General features: G+C 33.1%; 1 protein-coding gene and 1 long non-coding RNA gene across 2 annotated transcripts; one reads left to right on the forward strand and one right to left on the reverse strand.

Moving 5' to 3' along the window:
* Positions 1-1,641: 1,641 nt before the first annotated feature.
* LOC104090299 (deSI-like protein At4g17486) lies at positions 1,642-4,733 on the reverse strand. The gene is made up of 3 exons (XM_009595365.4): positions 4,162-4,733; positions 2,942-3,229; positions 1,642-2,098 (listed from the first exon to the last, which is right to left on the reverse strand). Exons 1-3 carry the CDS (start codon positions 4,292-4,294, stop codon positions 1,848-1,850), a joined length of 672 nt encoding a protein of 223 aa, XP_009593660.1. The 5' UTR covers positions 4,295-4,733; the 3' UTR covers positions 1,642-1,847.
* A 3,285-nt stretch (positions 4,734-8,018) lies between these two features.
* On the forward strand, positions 8,019-10,246 carry LOC138896707 (uncharacterized). The gene is made up of 2 exons (XR_011410105.1): positions 8,019-8,316; positions 9,212-10,246. It is a non-coding gene; the product is annotated as an uncharacterized lncRNA (long non-coding RNA).
* The last annotated feature ends 10,304 nt before the right edge of the window (positions 10,247-20,550 follow it).

The following is a 20,550-nucleotide window of genomic DNA, read 5'->3' on the forward strand; positions in this document are numbered from 1 at the left end:
ACTTGAGTTCGATATTGACTTCGAGCTCGGTGTTGATCGGTCCCTGAATCTTGAGCTCGATAACCTGGCTTCAGATCTCATCTCGATATTATGATGACGACCCTCGGTCCATCATGTTCCAATCTCGACTAATTATACGAAGGGCAAAATCGGTTTTCACCTTATACAATAATCAATTAAACTACACCATTAGCACAAAAATTATTTCATATCATTAGTGAATACTATAACTCACATCGTTCTTGGCAAGAATGTGCTTAAATATCTCTACTGTGGCTAGTGCTTTTGGAAATCGAGAGAAACATTCACAACAATGGGTCGAACAATAGTTGATAGTAGTAATAAACTTAGGGGTCGTTTGTTAGGAGGTATTAGAAAAAATAATGCAAGCATTAGCTCTATGCATTACTAATACTTTGTTTGGTATATTTTTTCAATCTGTGTATAACTAATATTTGCATTAGTTATACATCATACTTGGTATTAGTCTATGTATAAGTAATGCATAGAAAATCATGGCATTAGTAATACCAAGGCTATTAATGCATGCATTAGTATGGTTAAAGACAAAATTGTCCTTAAAACCCCTTAAAGCTAGAGAATATGGAGGGCATTTTTGAAAATAACTATTTTTCTAAAAAATTATTTAATAAATTATAATTTTTAATACACCACACCAAACAGTTTATAAAAAATAATATCTGCATAACTAATGCTTGCATTACTAACTCATGCATTACTAATCCCTGTATTACTAATACACCATATTCCGCACTATTCTTATACACCCTGCCAAACGACCCCTTAGTGACATGGGAAGCAGTTGTGTATACCTATTTATATTCATGTTCAAACCCTTTATTTTTAATTTGCTCGTGGATATGCTATTCTAATTCAGACTAGCTACGCTAACGAAATTCGAGGCTTTGAGATGCCCTATTATGATTACACTCGCTCACTCACGAAAATCCCATGTACAATATAAAATTATACAAGAACCATAGTATATATATATATATATAATGCCTATACCGGAACCAAAAATCCAACCAAATTTTTTTTTTTTTTTTTTGCTAATAACCAAATGTTGTTTTAGTTTTAAAAAACACGTGAGTACTTTAAAAAAGGCAGGAAAACCATTCAAAACCAGACGTATGGATCTATTGGTCAATGGTCTTCAAATGACAGAATTGATAGAGACAAATTAACTACCAATTCAAAGCAGCCCATACCATCCAATTGTAAATTTATTACCAACACTTCAGGCCCCGCCAAGCCAATCCCAGCATCTCTATTCTCTAATAAAACTTCGTACAAGATTTCTGTAAGTATAAAAAAAAATGCACTTTTATGTTTTAAGTATACAAAAATTACTCCTTGATTCTTGAACTAAGACCTGTTTTAGATGCAAGTGCCTTGCAAAATTACCTGTCCAACATACTAAACTAATAAGGCTAGTGGCTGAGCTGTATCCAAGTTGAAAGAATCATGTGCAGAACCAAAGGCAAAATACTAAATTATCAGTAGCTTAGTCTAAATGTCATATAATAACTACTATTGTCATGTGCTCATTCAACTAAAAACCACTCTAGAACACCCTGGTCGACTTTACAAAAAGCTGATTACCAACTCTACCAAAAATTAACGAAACGCTCTACAATTATCACAAAATCAATCATACAACATGTCTAATTTACAGATTCACAAATGCTGCATATATTTTTTCCAAGCAGCTTCCTTTTTTAAAGAAGGATTTCAAGAAAAAACAATCATAATCTTCTTTTTCACCCCTCCTCTTTAATACTATGAAAGCCTATCGCGTCATAAAAGAAAGAAAAGCCATCACACTAGAGCTTCAATATTGCTGGTGAGGTTGAACGAATCAAGGGCACGGCTGGAGGATGACGAGTTCTGTGTCTACTACTCGACGATGCAGATCCTGAAGGACGAGAGGACAAGCTAGGTGGATTAGAAGAGGCTACAAACCTACTTGAATGGCTTCGTAGTTTTTTCTTCTCAATGCTCCTATCTTCTGCCCTAATGTGCCGGACCTTTGTCTCATTCAAACTGGCTGGTAGGACACAATTGCACAGAAAGCCTAGAATCGAGTCAAAAGCAACAAGTTAATCCATCTACTAAAAAAATATGAATCTGGATATAAATACTGATAAATTATTCTCTAATAGCAAGCAAAGTTGTTTCAAATTTTATATTAAGGAAAAGTATATGTGAATTATGTCCAAAGTGCAACTCAACGTACCAATATTGGATTAGACTTTAGTTTTTGGCACCTTTGAGGTGCAGAAACCTTTACAAGTTGGTCACAGGCTGGCTCGAAAAATCATGTGAATTATCAAACCAGATCCATCATTTATGTTTCCACATATCCTAAGACTTTATTAATTAACTTGAACTATAAGGGAGCACTAATTAAGACTCCAAGGACCACCATGTTAAAAAAAACTAAGTATTGCAAGCAAGGTCCATATAGAAAAAAAGTGTCCTAGTTGTCCCATTCCCAATCTGTAGTTGGATACAGGAAGGAGAAAAAGATTGTTTAGATTTAAAATACTCAATGAAGCTTAAGTTAATTTAGCCTTCAACCTTACTAAAAAACAGAATAAAGAAAACAAAAGAGGAACATTAAAAAAATGGCTTCTCACCAACTTGCTGAATTGAAAATTGACATCATAATTGGACATGAGATAAGGAGCTCATTCCAGAAAGCTGATAGATGCTCATACGAAAAAAGTTACTGTGCCAATTACCTTATTTTTCTTATGCAGGAGTGCAACCAGTTTTGAAGCAATCCAAACAATTAAAACTATTTCAAAGGTAGTGACTATGTGCTTTAAATAACGGGGACAGTGAGAAAATGAGAGCCAAAGTAAAGAAAGAGATGGAAAACATGGAAGATACAAGCAAGAGGTAAAGCAGTTACCAAGTCGTGCCAGTCGATTCACCCATCGAGGAATTGGCTTCCCTGTTAACCGAACACAGACATCACTGCAGAAATGGTTGCAGTTCTTTGTGATTAGATTGTAGGAGTGGCCAGTATACTCCTCTGCCAGTTTCTCCATAAACGCCCGGACCTCTTTTGGCCCCAGGTCTGTTCTCCCTATAAGAATTGATTTTCTAAACGTGAAACCAGGGCATTGCTTTGGTTCCACTTCAAATATCCCAGTAGTCGGATGTTCATGAGCACCAAATGCATATTCGACTCCGTGTACTACCAAAATGAGAAACAATTTCATTCACTAAAACAGTCCAGATTTCCCTAGACAACAATTTCAAATAATAAAAGGTCTGCCACACTTCTTCTGTTACTCAAATTTTCATGATAATACATGAAAAGGAAGGCCAACAAATTTCAATATATTCCTATTTGTCTTCAAAGACCAACAAGTTCCAAGTCTCCTCGGGAGGTAGCAGGTATCCCATGAAATTAGTTGAGGTGTGCGTAAGCTGACCCGGACACCACAGTTTTCAGAAAAAACAAAGAAGTTCCAAGTCTCCATAGATCAAAAGAACCATATGCAGCAAAGTTGTACAGCAATAAACTTCCTCTAAAAGGTAGATGCTGAAATGAGAAATCTGAACTAGACTGATGTCACCACCCAGTAATGAAAATATAAGCAATCTCCAGCTAAATATTTTCAGAATATAAAAAGGACAAATGGTGGAATTTTCTACCTCAGGCTGACTCGGTTACTACAGCCTCACCAGACATGAAAATTTTCAACTAATTCAAAAAAGAGCACCTACCCAAGTTATAGCAAAGGATTCATGTCATGGTAAAAGGAAAAAAAAATTTATTAGGGTTTTACAATCATTTGAGATCCAAATGAAGCAGCTCATAGAACCACAAAATCCATATGAAGAATCCAACAACCATGAAACTCAAATAAAAAGCAAAACTAACCAGACCAAGCCAAAATGAAACTGAAAAAAGAACCCAACTTTTTGCATAAATTGTTGACATTTTGCATACATAACCCCTAATTTCTGGAGAAAAAGAAACTCAAAATCAAACATAAGATGATCAAAAGAGCCAACTTTTGCATAAATATTTGAGATTTAACACAGATTCATGTTATTTTAAACCCAGATAACAAGTGAAACCAAAAGAAAAATGAACACAAGATCTGAAAGGAAACGAACCATGAACACCAGAATGGTAAACACCAAGGCCAAGCCAATAAGCATAGCCATTAATGGGAGTGAGATCGTACACATTCAGGTAAACTGGAACTGCTCCAGTTTTCCTCTTCCGACGTAGCATTTGACACAGCATCTTCTCTTATCTCCTCTTCTCAAAACCTTGAATCTTTCAATCAAACAATGAAAAGAGGAAATTTTGCATAGGAAAATTCTCCTCGGAAAGCGATATTGTACACTTCCCTAAGATAATTATGGGAATTTCCAATTACAAAATTCCTGAATAATTTAATATCAAAACCCGATACTTTTTTCAATATATAATATGGAGTACTATTTTTATACTAGAATAACAAATTCACACGCGCATGAAAAAAAAAATAGATCAACCTAACAAGGTTTTGGAATTCAGTTTTCTGTTCATATATTTAATTAGATATTTTATTTTTCAAGGATTGAAATATTCCCCCCGGCGGCCGTGACTTGCAGCGACGCCGTTTGTTGACGACGGCCAAAATATAAAGGGACGTCGCTTCCTATCACCCGGCGAAAGTGTTAAAGTGACTCTCAATCGTAACCTTAACGCATTTTACAAGTACTTAAATGGCCTCCCAAAGTGGTAAGAATTATGGAACTGCCATTTACAAACTCGAAATTGCTTTTTAAAAAATTAACCTGGATGCCTAATTTTTGAACTGCCTGTTACTAATAGGGAAAAGGGCAAAAATGCCTCTCACCTATGGGAAATAGAATATTTTTCCTCTTAATTTAGATTTGGTTCCAAATATTGCCATTATCATTCTTGAATTGGCTCAAATATACTCCTCAATAATAAAAAATAGAATTAATTTGTCCCCCATTTGAATTTGGTCCCAATCTGTCATTATAGTTAGAAATCAAATAAACCTTTGAGCCTAAAGTGAAAATTTTGAGAAATAAAAAGTGAATTTCGTTAGTTTTGAGGGGCAAACCGGAGTTAGTCCGCTAATGATAAGACAGATTTGGAACCAAATTCAAATGAAAGACAAATTTATTCTATTTCTCACATTCGAGGGACAAATATGAGTGAGTCCACCAAAAATCACGGGCATATTTGTGACCAAATTCAAAATAAGGGCAAAACTATTCTATTTCACATAGTTGAAGGACATTTTTGACCCTTTTTCCTTATTAATATTTATCCACTATTTGAAATGTAAAAAAAATAGTTACTACTTTAAGGCGGAATGGAACAAAAATATCTTTAACAATACGCAGGGCCGGTTGGAGGGTAAGGCTAGGGTAGGCGTTCGGTATTTCGGTACGGTATTTAAGAATTACGATTCGGTATGTCGGTATCCGGTATATCGATTGTGCATACCAAATACCAGACCATATTAGTTCGATACGATTTGGTATTTCTTTGTTTGGTTCAGTACGGTTTCGGTAGCCAACCAAACTAAGCTGAACTAATTTTTGCATTAGTATAAAACGTTAACATAATTGGCCAAAACAGTTTTAATTCTTTTACTAAAAAAATTTTCAACACCAACACTTGAAATAGGAAAGCACTGTTATGGAATTGTAGACGACGGATCTTTACCCTCTAGTACGGCTTGTAGTCCTTGTATTTTTTCAAAAAGCAATTGTGATTAGAGTTAGAGTTCAGTGAAATGATATGTTCTGACATAAATTTTGATATAATACAATTTCAAGTAAAAGCAGAGGAGAAAAAAGAGTCGCAACAATGGCGCGGCAAACTGGCAAAGAATGAAGAATTCCCCGACAAACCAACACCAAACGATCCCTTTGGCTGTATTGCACGCTACAAACTATATACTGCAGAAGTAGCAGAAGCATCAAGTATTTTGGTTGGGCTTAGGTTTAATGGGATTATGCATTACGGTTGGACACTTGGACTTGGGTTGGGTAACTTACAGTTGGGCTTGCTTATAATTATAGGATATTTCGGTATATCAAAATATTAGAAAATTAAAAAATAAATACTGAGATATGCACCGAAATACCGAATAACAGAAAAATTTGTATCGAATAATCAAAATATCGAATTAATTCGATCCGGTCCGATTTCGTCTCTGACAATACGGAACAACTCTAGCATGCAATGCTGAAGTTCGAAGGTTTGACAAGTGAAACTCCATCACAAAAAATTTTGGAGATAAAAATATATTTTGAACTCTAGAAAAGTTTTTATGAAATTTTAAGTCGTGACAGTTCGAGCTCCAGCATTTGTTCCTAAAGTTTGAACGGGCGTAGTTTAAATTTCATAAATTTTTCATGGAATTTGAAACTTATAAAGGTTAAAACTATAGGGATTTTTCATGAAGTTTGAAATAAACACTAAGAGTGAAAAATGTTAAAGGATTATTCCAACTCAGATACCTCGTGATAAAGTTTAAATTAGGTATCATGAATAAAATAATAATAATAAAATATATAACTTTTAAAATAGATCTCGTAAACTAATATAAAAAGAATTATTTCATGGCACTTCTTTTGAACTACAGGTCAATGACATGAAGTTTCAATTTCTACACGTTGAAATTTCACGATGGTGTCATGGAGTTCAAAAAAGTCTTGCTATAAATAAATTATTTTGTGAATGTTTAAACTCTATTAATCGTTTATGACCTTTGATTTATTAAAGGTTTAAACTCCATAAATTATTCCGTGAGTTCGAATTGCTCATTTTAAACTGCATTAATAATTCATGAAGTTTAAGTTGACAAATATTCAAAACTTCAGTAATCGTTTCTAGAGTTTTTCGCGTTTTGGTTGGAGGTACGTTGTCCGAATTCTTTTTATTTAAAAACTAACTACATTTAAATAGCTTTTAAAATGATGGCTAATATTTGATTATGATATTAAAAGTGGCTATTTTCCAACTTCTCTCATTGCTATCGATCTTGTGCCGTAGGAATCTAGGCTGGGCTATTGTGTCATGGGCTGATCTGTTAGGCTGAAAAGGCTGGACATTCTTTTGGGACTTGATCCTATAGCTCTCATTCAGAAGTAAAAGTTAGGGCCACCAACCAAACATTATAAGTATTATATTATTCTTAGCCGCTTGTTTGAATGGTTGTTACTTATGATATCGTATCGTAGTGTTATTTTAAAATAATATTTATATTAATTATTTATTTAAAATTAATTATAATGTATTGTGAAATCTATTATTCAGAAACAATCAAAAATTTTATTTTATGAAACAACCGACTTGGTGTGACAGGATCGTTTTCTATTTTCCTTTTCAATTATGTCCTTACTTATTACTCTATAATTCTATTTTATCATTTAATTTTTTTTATTTTAACTCCAAATCTCCAACCTATTGAATTTTCTCACAAACTAGCCCTGCATCCATGGCTGCTTTTCAGAATAAGCGTAAAAAGACAGTCTTAGGAAGAAAGGAGTATCATAAATAATCTCAAAAACGTAGAAAGTGAAGAAGTGGTTAACTCAAAATTTCATCCAACCCTACTTTTTATCTTTCCCTCCCACTGATACTTATCTTTTCCCCCGTTACACTAGTACTTATCTTCCACTAATATTGAAACATGAATCAAAATTCGATCAATTAATAATTTATTTGATTTTGAATAAGATTTTAGGTAGATCAAGTAGTTAAATCAACTTCAGATATTATTTAAATGTACCATGATAAATAGTCCTACATCTTTGATGACATAGATAGTATTTCATCTGTCACAAATTAAGTAGCATACATTCCTTTTTAGTATGTCACTTTTCTTATTCAGAATAAATTTTAACGTAATTTTTTTTTTTTATCATTAATGAGATAATTTACAAGCACACAAATGTTCAAAGCTTATTTTAGATCACAAGTTTTATTTTTTTTTTAACCCAATGCCTAATCAAACAGTACCACTTAAATTAGCATGGGGGAGTATTATTTAACACTTCCAACGAGAGGGATCTAAAATAATATTTGGAGGATTCAATCAATTCGAGTACGAATATCTCGGGGATGTAGTTATATCTTTTGGTTACTCTTTTTTTTTTCTTTCAAAAATCTTATTGGTTGCTCTTTTTGTTAAATAGGAAGTTGTTGCCGCAAGCCCGCAACATCTCGTCTCTTTCGCCCTTCCATAAAAAATTTATTGCTGAAATTGTGTCCGTCTCCTTCAGACCTCTCTGGTAAGTTTTCCCTCTTTAATTTCAATTTAATTTTCCCCTCACACTTTTACTGGCTTCCGCACTCTATTTGATCCTTACCAGGAATGAATGGTACTTGCCTAATTTATTTGGTTTGGATTTAGAGGAAGACAAGAAATAAAACAGCTACAAATAAAATTCTTGATTTACAAACATAAACTATTTTTTATTTAGACTTGTTAATGCCGTGTACGTTGTAAGTTTTTTGTCCAAGTGTAATGTGGTGTTGCCTAACATCCAGTAGAACACGAAATAGACTCTGTACTGTTGAATCATGAACGTACTTTTCAACTTTGGCCCTGCACCAGTAGCAGAAGCACAAGACAAAGTTCAACCCCACAAAATCTCACGCCTTTATATACGTGCACAAATTACAAAATGGAGTTTCTCCTCTGATTCCAATAATTATTCAATCCGCTGAATTTTTCCTAGTTTCCAACTTTTGATGGAATATATATTTCGGTAGTAGTAGCTCAATCTAAAAGGAATAAACTTTCGGCGGCTGACCCTTTTTGTAGTAAATGATCCTATTTTTATTTCTCTTCCAACTGATGGACTTTTTAGATCATTGCTTAAAAATCTTATTTGATACGTTAAACAATCAAGGTCTAAAATTTTGTAAGTTATTGCAACAATCTAATATTTTATGAGCAAACTAAAAATTATATGACTAACATTAGACCCGAGTCTAATGTTGTCTAGAATTGGTAATTTCCCAAGAGTCATATTTGCACACCCTTTTAAAACATGGACAAAATTTAAACTGTGGCCTAAAAAGGGATATTATCGTAAAACAGCCGTTTAAAGGAGCCTGGCAATTGGCATATATTTAAATCTATAATACTATATTTACTTTGCTGTTGGTATGTTTGTGCAGAGGATCATGGATAGAAGCTGGATGCAGGAACAGAAGTTTTCTAAAAGATATGTTGAGGGAGTTCAATCTTTTATGAAACTTGTTCGGTGTAACTTTGATCAAAACTCTAAAGTTCGATGTCCATGCCAAGACTGTTTGAACATAAATTTTCAAACACAAGAAGTAGTGTTTGACCACTTGTTGATCAAAGGAATTTCTGAAAGTTATGTGCAATGGATATACCATGGGGAACAACCACAAAGGAGAGGTACTAATGAAGTAGGTTACAACGAAAATGAAAATGAAGAAACCAAAGGTTAGATGCAGTCAAGTTACTAAAGTGACTTTTTGTGATACTTATGCAAAATTGATTGGTTTTTTGCGTTACAAAAAATGGTTTAGTAATTTTGATGCAATAAAATAAAAGTTGATTGACCATCTGTTAAATTACCCCTTTTCGCTGCATATCCTCTACTGCCTCTGCCAAGCAAAAGTAACATTACAAATTCGTTCCAATAAATTGTCCATCTTGTTTCAGTTTTCGTTCTTGCTGCAGATTCCTAATTCTTTTTTCTCGATTTGACCATTTGTTTGTTACTTTCAAGGATTTGACAATGAGTACTGAGGTGAACACTCCATATGTGAGATTGTCATTTCTTCAGTTGGTGTACCCGTGCCGCGTACCCCGGACATAAGGGCCGTTTGGTACGCGGGATAAGTTGTGAGATTAAATTTATACTTTGTTTGGTTGACAGTATAAATTTATCACAGGATACATTTATGCCGTCAACCAAACATGGTATAAATTTAATCCAAGGCTTAATACTAGATATCTCATCTTATATCACGTTATCCTATCAAACTAGGAATTATTTTATACCACCTTCCATGGAGGAAAAATTAGTCCAGGGATTACAATCATTTAGTCCACATACCAAACAACCCCTTAAAAAATCGATGCGGGCTCGATTCAAGCTCGGTTATACTGTAACAAGGTCGGTTGGACTCGGTTCGAGCTTTGTTATTACTTTACTTTACTTTACTTCTATTCCTATATTTCTATTCCTATACTATAAGTGGGAATAATCAGGCAGCTCATGGTCAACATGTCTGTCTGGCATAGGGACATTTTTGGAATTGCATACTTAATATGCTTTCAAGGGATTATACGTGCTAGCTTACTGCTTGTACACTCTTGATAAGATTGGTGGAAGTTTGGGGTTCACCTGAACTTACTGCAGCATTTTAAAACGGCACCTACTCAAGGGGGCCTCTCTTCGGTTGTTTCAATGTCACATTGGTACTGGGATTGATCCTGATGGAAACTTAAAATGCTTGGAATGAAGTTTAAAGACAACTATAGCTATTAAAATGGCAAAGAAAAGACCTGTTAGAAAAATAAAAAGCTCATAAAAGCAAACCTCAAAATCTTATAAAGTAGAAGGGGGAAAACTAATTCTCAAGACATAAGCAGCTAATTAACAAAGTTAATGAACTAATGGGTTAAGTATATACAAAGTTATATAGTGTAAAGATTATTTTACACAATCAGTGAATTCATTTTTGTGAGATTACCAACTAATTTTCAAGAGATCTATCTGTAATTAAGTGGATATTTTACACGGTTAGTGTATAAAACTTAAACTCAGTACAAATATACACAAGTAAATTAGAAAAGCATAAATCCAAAAATGCCAAATGCAATTGTTAAAGTACCTGAAGAAGCGGAAGGAGCAGTGGAGAGAGAGGTGGAGAATGGCTGAAAACACATAAACAGAAGAGAATACTGTCCCGATCAACACCGTTGCATAGATCGTCAAGAACAATGGCTTGGAATTCGCCATTTCCTTAAATGGATTGTTACAAGCCATATTTTTTTTTTTCACTTTTTCTTTGAAAATCCCCAATCCTCCTACTCTACACCATTTTTGTATGATAAAACAAACTAAGGAAAAGAAATATATGTTTGAATTCATTTTATTTAGTTAAATATATTTGGCCAAAATAAATGTTGTTTTGGAAAATTAAAACGACATTAGTCATGTATTTTTAAATCTATTTTCGATCTAAGAATAATTTGACTAACTTTAGTATCTTTTAAAGATGAACTCAATCTAACTCTGCCATACACATCTTTACGGCTTCAATATTTAGGTAATAGTGTTATTAGGCCCATGCGCAGCATGAATTATCCCTTACTAGCCTATACTATAAGTGGGATAATCAGACAGCTCATCGTCAACATTTCTGCCGGGCATAGGGATATTTCTGAAATTTCATGTAGTTTATATGCTTTGACGGTATTGTATTTGTCAGCTTTATTGTTTGTACACATTTGATAAGTTTTCTTGAATTATGGGGTCCACCTCAATTTTCATGCCACGTGTCACTGCAACACTTTAAGACTGGCACTTACAGATTAAGTGGGCCCTCGTCGGTTGTTTCAATGTCATTAGAGATAATATTGAAAAACAGTCCTTTTTCTTCTCTTCTTATTTTCTATCTCTTTCATAAAATTAATTGAATAATAAATGAGCAATCCTAATTCAACATAAAGGTCAAGTTTTGTAGCTTATTGCACGTGACCTTTCAATAAGGCAAATGCATTATACAATTATTATACTTTTTGTATAATTAAGATTTTCTAATTAAATTTGAAATATACTAAAATTATTTCATAAATATTTCATGTATATTGATATATATCTTATATATGTTTTACCTATTCTGTAAATATACTGGAAATATTTTATAAATAAAATGCATAATAAATATATACACATACATTGTATTATTATTCTATTTGTATAATTAAATAATTTAGTTAAATTTTGTGATATACTAGAATTATTTCACACCAGAATTATATATAATGATATATTTATGATAATAGATAATCTAGAGATTGATATAATTAATGGAGTGATGTATGGAAAAGGGGAGTTTCAGTTGCAATGTGATTGAGATCAATTGGGATTCTATTATGGAATATAAAATATTTGCTACCATATTTTGTTAATTGATAATTGATGCTAGGGTTATGCTTTTTTTTAAAAAAAGAATTGTACAATTATATTTTTTTCTCTTAATTTGATCCGTTTTAACTTGAATTATATAATTAACATTTGTACAAATAATTAGTTGGACATATGTGTTCTCAAAAGTTCTTTTTTTAAACGTAAATTTTTTCCTATCATTCAAAATTTAAGAGTTTTTGTTTCCTATAAAGCAATAGTAGTATAAATTTTCATAATCAATAATTGGTCATCTAACTCTAATACAGAAATAACATTAAAATATTTCTTTGAGTAAAATAATTTTCCTGAGTAAAAGTTTAGTATAGAAATATCTGAAGATAAACTATTTCTAACTTTAGCATACACATGTTTATGACTCTAATATTTAGGTAATAGTTTTATTGGGCACCATGTCAACATGCTTGCCTGGCGTTTCTGAAGGTATAATTGTCAATTGCCTTTGAGGAATAGGCAATTGCCTTTGATTCAGCCCACACTCTCTTCATCTCTGTCTATTTTTGCGGTGCTTCTTTCATTTTCTCGCTGTTGCTGATTTGCGTTTTAGCTGTTGATGAATTCTGTTCATATTGTGTTATTTCAATTTTTGCCCTTGTGATTTTGTCATAGCTGTTGACGGAGGTGAGAGTTTGATTCAGCCTTTGTGTGCTCTCTGCCAAAAATCCTTTCCATGTTTATATGCCCAAATATTTGTCGTCCCTTTTCCTAATTTTTCTATTTTTTGCCCCCTTTTATTTTACTCTTGGATTTTTCTTGATTAACAATTCATAAAATTCCTAATTTTCACAATGCTTTCTTTTTTTGAGGGATTTCATTCCTTTTCTGCAATTTTTTCTCGGCCTTTTCTCCAGAAAACAACTTAAAAAAACTTTTCTTCTGTTGTTGTGATTTTAGTTGGGAAATATTAATTATTAAATTAAATAAATTGCTTAGCTAGGATTCTAGGTGGTTAGGGCAATTAGATTTGATATGTCTTTCAAGAACATAGGAGTGGCAGAACCGCCAACAAAAAGTGTTATTTCACAAAAATGGACTCTTTTTCTTTGTATAGGTAGTTTTTGTGTTGGAATGTTCTTCACCGCCAGGTAAATTAATTTATGTTTTACCAGAAATTTTCACTCTCTTATTATATTCTATTCCATTGAATTCAACTATTTCTTGATATCTCCACTTTTTTTTTTTTTTTAATTGCGCCATTTTATATCTGGTAGTTTACCAGGAAATATTTTGGTAATATTATTAGTTTAAGATTGGATATTGTGCTATGTCTTTGAAAAGGAGATTTTGTGGTGTTGTTTCTATATAGGCAAAATAATCTTGGAGGGATGATGTTGTTCAATTGTTACTTTTTTGAAATTTCTGAATCTGATTTTGCCTTTATTTTCCTTCTGTATAATTGCAATTTTAAAAAATAAAATGGTAAAGCACTGGTAGATCTGTAATGACATTCTGGTTGAAATTTTACAAAACTGTATATTTTAGGCCTAAAAAAAGGTTACACATTATTTCTTTAACATTTCATGTCTGCACGTTGTCCAATTTGTTTAACCGAATTGCATCTTCTGTATCTTTTTCATAATAGGAACCCTTTTATTGCGGAATTTTCTTTAAAATCTACTCTCCGTTAGGAACCTACATCAACTGATGAAAACGATTGAGTAAAAAGATAAAAATAAAGTTAGCTCCCCTGTCCTTTGAACTTCGACAAAAGGTAATTATCTTCCATTCTATTGGACAATGCGAAAAACTATTGAAGAGCTGTTCATCTTCGTAACTAATCATATACCTTTTTTCCAAGAGTTCTTTTAATATCGTGACTGTTGAAGACTTGATCTCCGAAATAAGGAGAATTGGATCTTTGAATGAGAAATCGATGACTTGTTTTTAATTACTTTATACTCAACTTGTAAAAAATAAATGACATTAATTTATACCTATTTTACCAAAATAAGTTTACCTAATTATAATCATATTTTTCTAGGCCCAAGATTTTATTGATAAAATTGTTGCTACTTCTACAATGGTTGTGCTACCAACAGAATTCTAATATAACATACGAGTTCTTCATTCAGAGATCCAATTCCTCTTCCTTTGACCATTACAATAAGATGATATATACTCTACTGACTCAAAATTTGCACCGCAAGAATAACTAATCCTTGATGTTTATTTTCAAGCTCAAAATGCACATAATGAGCGGATTCAGGAAGACTTTGAAAGTAGAGCTGAAGAGTAATCCTCATTCAATTGAAATAGTGTAAATATCTACTTTTTGATCTTTCTATTTCTTCTACATTACATTATTTTTAGTTTTATTATGTGTTTATAGACTTTAGCATTAGATTATTAATTAATTTATTAAGGGGTTTAAAGGTTTGGATTAATGTCATTTTTCAGTTGAGTTATGCACAAATCAGGCCTAATTTTTTAGCCCAATTCGGCCGACCTAGTCCAATTGTTGGCTTGTCAAGATCCGGATAAAACTACGTCGTTTCACTAAATGAAGGAAGATCAAATCTTACCTATCCATTCCATCTTGATCCAATGACTCTCATTCACTATCTGTCTAGGTATTTAAAGCCTCAAAAATTTAAAAATTGCCCCCATTTTCACCCATAATTCTTTTCTCCTTCCTCTCTCTTCTCTCTCTCTCTTCACTCTCTCTTCACTCTCTCTTTCTCCCTAACCGCTGCAGTACCGCCGCCATCACTACCTCGCCTCTACTTAGGCTAGACTTGAACTCGAAACACGACTTTGTTGTTGATGATATCGTAATTGATCTTCGGCTCACCGGAGTTTGCGGTCATGATTTATCAATAAGAAATTTGTGCTCGAAGTTCAAAGTTCTACCGAGTTGGCATACCACTATTGTTTCGGCCACTTGAATTTTAAAATGGTAAAAATTCTATTCTTTTTTCATGGCTGATTTTTTTATTTTATTTTTATTTTTCAGATTTAATTTTGTTTCTGACTAATTATTTTAGCATTAGTTTTTGAAGTTTGAAATGCTAAATTTTTTATTTTTGCACTTGTTGAAGTAGTAGAATGATTTTGTATTGATGAAAGATGAGGTAATGAAGGAATACTTGAGAGTATAGGGTACTTGTTTGATTTCTTATTTACTGCTTCAAAGACTTTTTGAGTACAAAATTTAAAAGTCAATTGTTTAGTAAGAAAATATATACTTTTGGACAGTTTTTGAACAAAAGTCTGTCTTTGAATAGTAAAGTGCGGATTTTGTTTGAAATACTCTCCTTTGGACAAGATTGAACTAGAAAGTCTTACCTTTTGAATTTTAGAGCAGATTTTGTTGAAAAATTTGTCCAAAAAAAGATAGATTTTTTATAATGAAATGCCTGTTTTTTCTCCTATAAAAACATACATCTTGAGAGTAGCAGGGAGATATCTACTGGAAAAAAAAAAGGAGAGAATTTTTAGAGAAAAATTTCAGTAAAATCATCTTTAGTAGGTGAAAATTGTGAGCTTTGTGAGTATCTCTTAGAGTGCAAAACCTTTGAGAAAAATAGAAAGATCCTTCAGGCAATTTGTGAAGTTGCTTAGCCACTAGTTTCAAGCATCTTTGTTGGTTTTTTGGGCTATCTTAACGCCATTTCTGCTGCTATTCTTGCTCATTCTACGGCTGTAATTTTACAATTCTACGATCCAGGTATTTTTTTTTTTTTACTTTGTGTTGCAGATACTTTCGGAAGTAATAAAGATTTGAATTTAGTTTCGATTGTTGGAACATAAATATGTTCAATTTTGTCTAAGAATAAATATTATGATTGTGATTGAGCCTGAAAACGTGCTAGAAGTCAGTTAACATTAACTCTCTTTTATATGGGTAGTTAAAATCATTTTTTTATATGTTTATGGAGGTTAGTTTTGAATGCTTTATGTTTATAGTATTGAAAATCAATTAGTGCTGGATTTTTGGCCTGCCACTCTGATTTAGATCTTAATTAAGATAAAAGTACATGTTTAGTAAAGTGGTTGTTTATGCAGTCATGACTTGGTAGAAATGGCTATAGTAAAATTGGTTGGGTTAATAATCTGGCCTTCAGGTGGATGTCCATGCAAACCCCAATTTCAAAGTATCCTGGGCCAAAACCTAAATTTTTGCGGGCCCAACTACAACAAGTTAAGGGCTGGCCCAATGTTAAAGTTGTCCAAAATAGGCTAGCAGTGTAAATGTACCAAAATTGGCCCACCATCCCCAATAATAAAGAAAGTGGCCCAATGCCATTTTAAACTCAATAAACAAAACTGGTCCAAACTTCCAATTATTAGCTTTTCAGATAATTTTCAATTTGTCATATTTTTTTCTAAATTATGTAGCTTAATTACCTATGTAACTTAATAACCTTAATAATTAATTTAAGTGCTAGACAAACATTAGACGCGCTATAATTATTTTTTCCGTCTCGATCATACATTCGCTTTCGTGGTGCGGTTAGGACCATTTAATATTATCTCATTCTTTAATAATTTTAATAATCAAGCAATAAAAGCGGACATAGAAAAAAACATAAAAATTTTATAAATCACAGTTTGTTCAAAATTAATTCAAGCTAAATGTAGTCAATAAAGCGACCGTGCTAGAACCATGGGACTCGGGGAATGCCTTACACCTTCTCCCCGGTCAACAGAATTCCTTACCTAGACTTTATTTTCGCAGACCAACAATAAGTAGAGTCGATTTCCTTTTGATTAGGGATTCAATAAGGTGACTTGGAACACCAAAACTCAATTCCAAGTGGCGACTCTGTAAATAAAATAATCCCTATCAAAAACTTGTCACTTTAATTAGAAAAACTCTTTAACCCACCACAATCCATAAAACGCACATCTTTTTGGGGGTAGAAAAATGGGGTGTGACAGATCTGGCGACTCTGCTGGGGATTTAAAGAATTCAAGCTTGTACATTGACTTTATTTGGTTTTATTAATTTTTGTGTATATTGTGATTTATTTGGGCCTAATGTGCTACTTGTCCACTTTTTACCGCTTTGATATTGTTGAACTGTACATATAAATTGTCTTCTCACGCACCCTCTGTAAGTCTTCTAAATATAACCCTGGGAATCGTAGATACACACCCCATTCTTTGTTGAGATAAAGTCAGTGAGCATGGGCTCTCGGTGAAGGATTATTAGTCACCCATGTTTAAGAATGGGGAGGGTCTAGTAGTTAAGCCGGAGAAATATTGCTCCCAGTACGCTACCCCTTCTCAACTCGAGTTGTCCGCTCGTTTTATGGCTAGTCTAAATACACCTCATCCCCTAGGATTTTTAAAACCTAGAAGAACAAGCCACATGCCTGGTTATCCCTAGTATGATCGTTTTCTTGCATCATGTGCATTTGACTTAGCGAAACTCGGCACGGGGTCCGAGTCCGTATAATCCAGGCACTCTCTTAGAGACCTTCATGTTCACTAATGTGCTACTTGCGACATCATTTGAAAGGCCTGCTTGCATTGTTGATCGATTTTCGAAAATTAGTTGGGCGGAATTGAAAAGAAAACATTCCCCCGGTTTAGTACAAATAATTCATTTTTACAAAAAAAAAATATTTTTTTTCTTTTTTGAAGTAGTATGACGTGAGAAGTCTGGAAAACAAAATCTGTCGAGTCTTGGCCGAACTACACAGGTCTGATTCTCACCGGATGTGAGATACGTAGGAAACCTTTATCGGGCTCCGGCCCCAATTTTAAAAAATCCAAAAAAAATATTCTCCTTTAATTCATTCTTTAGAATTCTTTCTTTGAGACGTCAAATCAAAAAAATCAAAAATATTTTCTTTTTTTTTTTAGAAGTCTTTCTCCAAAAATGCAAAAATAAAATAAAAATCCAAAAATATTTTCTTTCTTTTGAAATTTACAAAAAAAAAATCCAAAATATTTGTTTTCTTTTAAAAAGTCTTTCTTTCGAAGATTCCAAAAAAATAACAAAACAAAAAAAAAAAGCGAAATTAAAAAAAAAAATCTTCCTTCTTTAGAAGTCTTCCTTTCAACAATCCCCAATTTTAAAAAATTCAAAAATATTTATCTTTGAGACAGCAAATCGATTTTTTTTTTAAAAAAAAATAACAAAAAAAAAATTGAATCCAAATATTTTCGTTTTCTTCAGAAGTTTTTCTTTCGAAAATTAGAAAGAAAACTCTGAATCCAAAAATATTTTTGAAAATTCAAAAGCAAAATTCAAAATCCAAAAATATTTTCTTTCCTCTTTAGAAGTCTTTCTTTCGAAAAATCTAAAAACAAAAAAAATTAAAATATTTTCTTTCCTCTTTAGAAGTTTTCTTTCAACAATTCCCAAAAACAAAATCCAAAATATTTTCCTTGTTAGGAGCTTTTGTGGGGTTATTTGTATATGAGTAAAAAAAAAAGAGTTAGTTTATTTACTTTATTCCTGATCCTCCGAACTACACAAGATCTGATTCATGTTCCCACATGATACGTAGACAACCCACATCAGGTTCGATCGAATGATTTTAAAAATAAAAGTGAAAAAAGAGAAAAAATAAAGGAGCAAAATAGTGTGTTCATTCTAACATACTTGTTGTTTTGATATAAAAGTTAGTTAAAGGTGGTCGGTTTATTAGTTTGCAATGGTGAATCACGAAAACAATCTAGGATCACTCTATCATCTTCTCAACCAAGGGAATAAGCACTGCTATTGTTGATCCAACCAAAGTCACGAAAAGGCAAGTATACAGTTTGGTGGTGAAAAGCAGAGGCAAATGTTGGTTGACTCTTACCAGATTTGAGCAACAGGACATGCTTGGTGTGAGACGATATGTGATGATAGGGAGACATGAGAATTCTTCCAAATTTTGGCAAATTGGTTGCTATGAAATTTCTCATACCGCCAGTCTTGAAATCCGATAGCCAATATTGGGAACGATTTGATCAAAAAGTCAAAATTTGAATGTTGATTCCAAAGCAATCAAAATTATTGAATGTCGTAGAATGCTGATGTGCAAGTCCATGGCTAAGATGTTGCTTAGTAACTGAAAAGTCACTCCTTTTTCAGCCGGGTAGGAGTCATGGTAGCTTATTTTGTCGTATTTTCTTTTTCTTTTTGTGTTATCGGACCCTTCCATTCTTTATTCAATAAAATAGAGTCAGTCATGTGTGTCCATTTTATGCATAGTTCTTTTTCCGCTAGTTCTAATGACATGATGCGGAATTTTTGGCCAGATTTTAGAAAATTGATCTAGTCTTGAATTTGATAACTAAAAGAAAGAGACACTTTTGAAAATGAATAAAGAGTTGAAACAGTTCAAAAATAAGTATAAGCTAAGTATACGTGGAATCAAAGCAGTCATACCCATGGAGGTTAAGGATCTCTACCTATAAATTATTGTAAAGATCGGGCTTAAGGATGATCAGATGGGTTGAAATCTGTTCGGCACTAAAAGATAGAAAATGTTTTTCAATAGAAGGTGCAATACAGATAATTTGAAATGAATCAATCAGTATCGAAATACACACTTCCATATCAAGAAAGAAAGGTCACCCAAATTGACAAGGGGCATTCCCTGCGAGGAAATTATTGCTCATACAGCTTTACGCTGGACAAGACCCAGAAGACAACATGTTTATCAATGTCATGATTGTGAAGAGATAATATGTTTGGCGTTCTCGAGCCTAAGAGGCTCTTTTTCTGCTACCCAAATACTTTATACCACTTGTTACCCCTTTTGAGCCTATGTTATAATATTTGACCCACCTCCCCCCCCCCAGGAATAAAGTCTAGAGTCAAAAATCCAAAAAAAATAGTCTAAGGTCCATGCCCCTAGAACATAAGAGCTGGGGCATTAAGCAAAAATAAAAGATGAAAAAAAAAATAGTTAGATCAGATGTTTGAACTACGTTTGACTTGATTCCTTTAAAGGATACATAGGCAACTCTATGCTAGAGTTCAGTCCAACCAAATCAAAAATAAAAATTCCCCAGTATCTGAAACTGGGGCAGAAGTTTTTTTATGTTTTTATGAAGAGTCGATTTCAAGAGTTGTAAGATACAATCCCCTCATCTTGAATCTATTTTGAGCCTTTATGCAACCATTTCTTTCTAACCCCATCCAAAAGCCTTCCAAATAAAGACCTCCTAATCAATCTTTAAGAATGCCAAGCGAAGTACGCAATAAGCAACAGTTGTCACATGATATAGAACAATGTCATGTTGCTCACACAAGAAAGCAAAAAAAAATTAAAAAATGAGAGTCTTACTAGTGAAAACCCTCATGGGCACTGTAAGATGATGGTAAGTGATAAATAAACCCTCATGGGCACAATTCTGAACTGCGGCCGCACTTCTCTC

The sequence above is a fragment of the Nicotiana tomentosiformis genome, chromosome 8 (genome assembly GCF_000390325.3).
Source record: "Nicotiana tomentosiformis chromosome 8, ASM39032v3, whole genome shotgun sequence".
Lineage (NCBI taxonomy): Eukaryota > Viridiplantae > Streptophyta > Magnoliopsida > Solanales > Solanaceae > Nicotiana > Nicotiana tomentosiformis.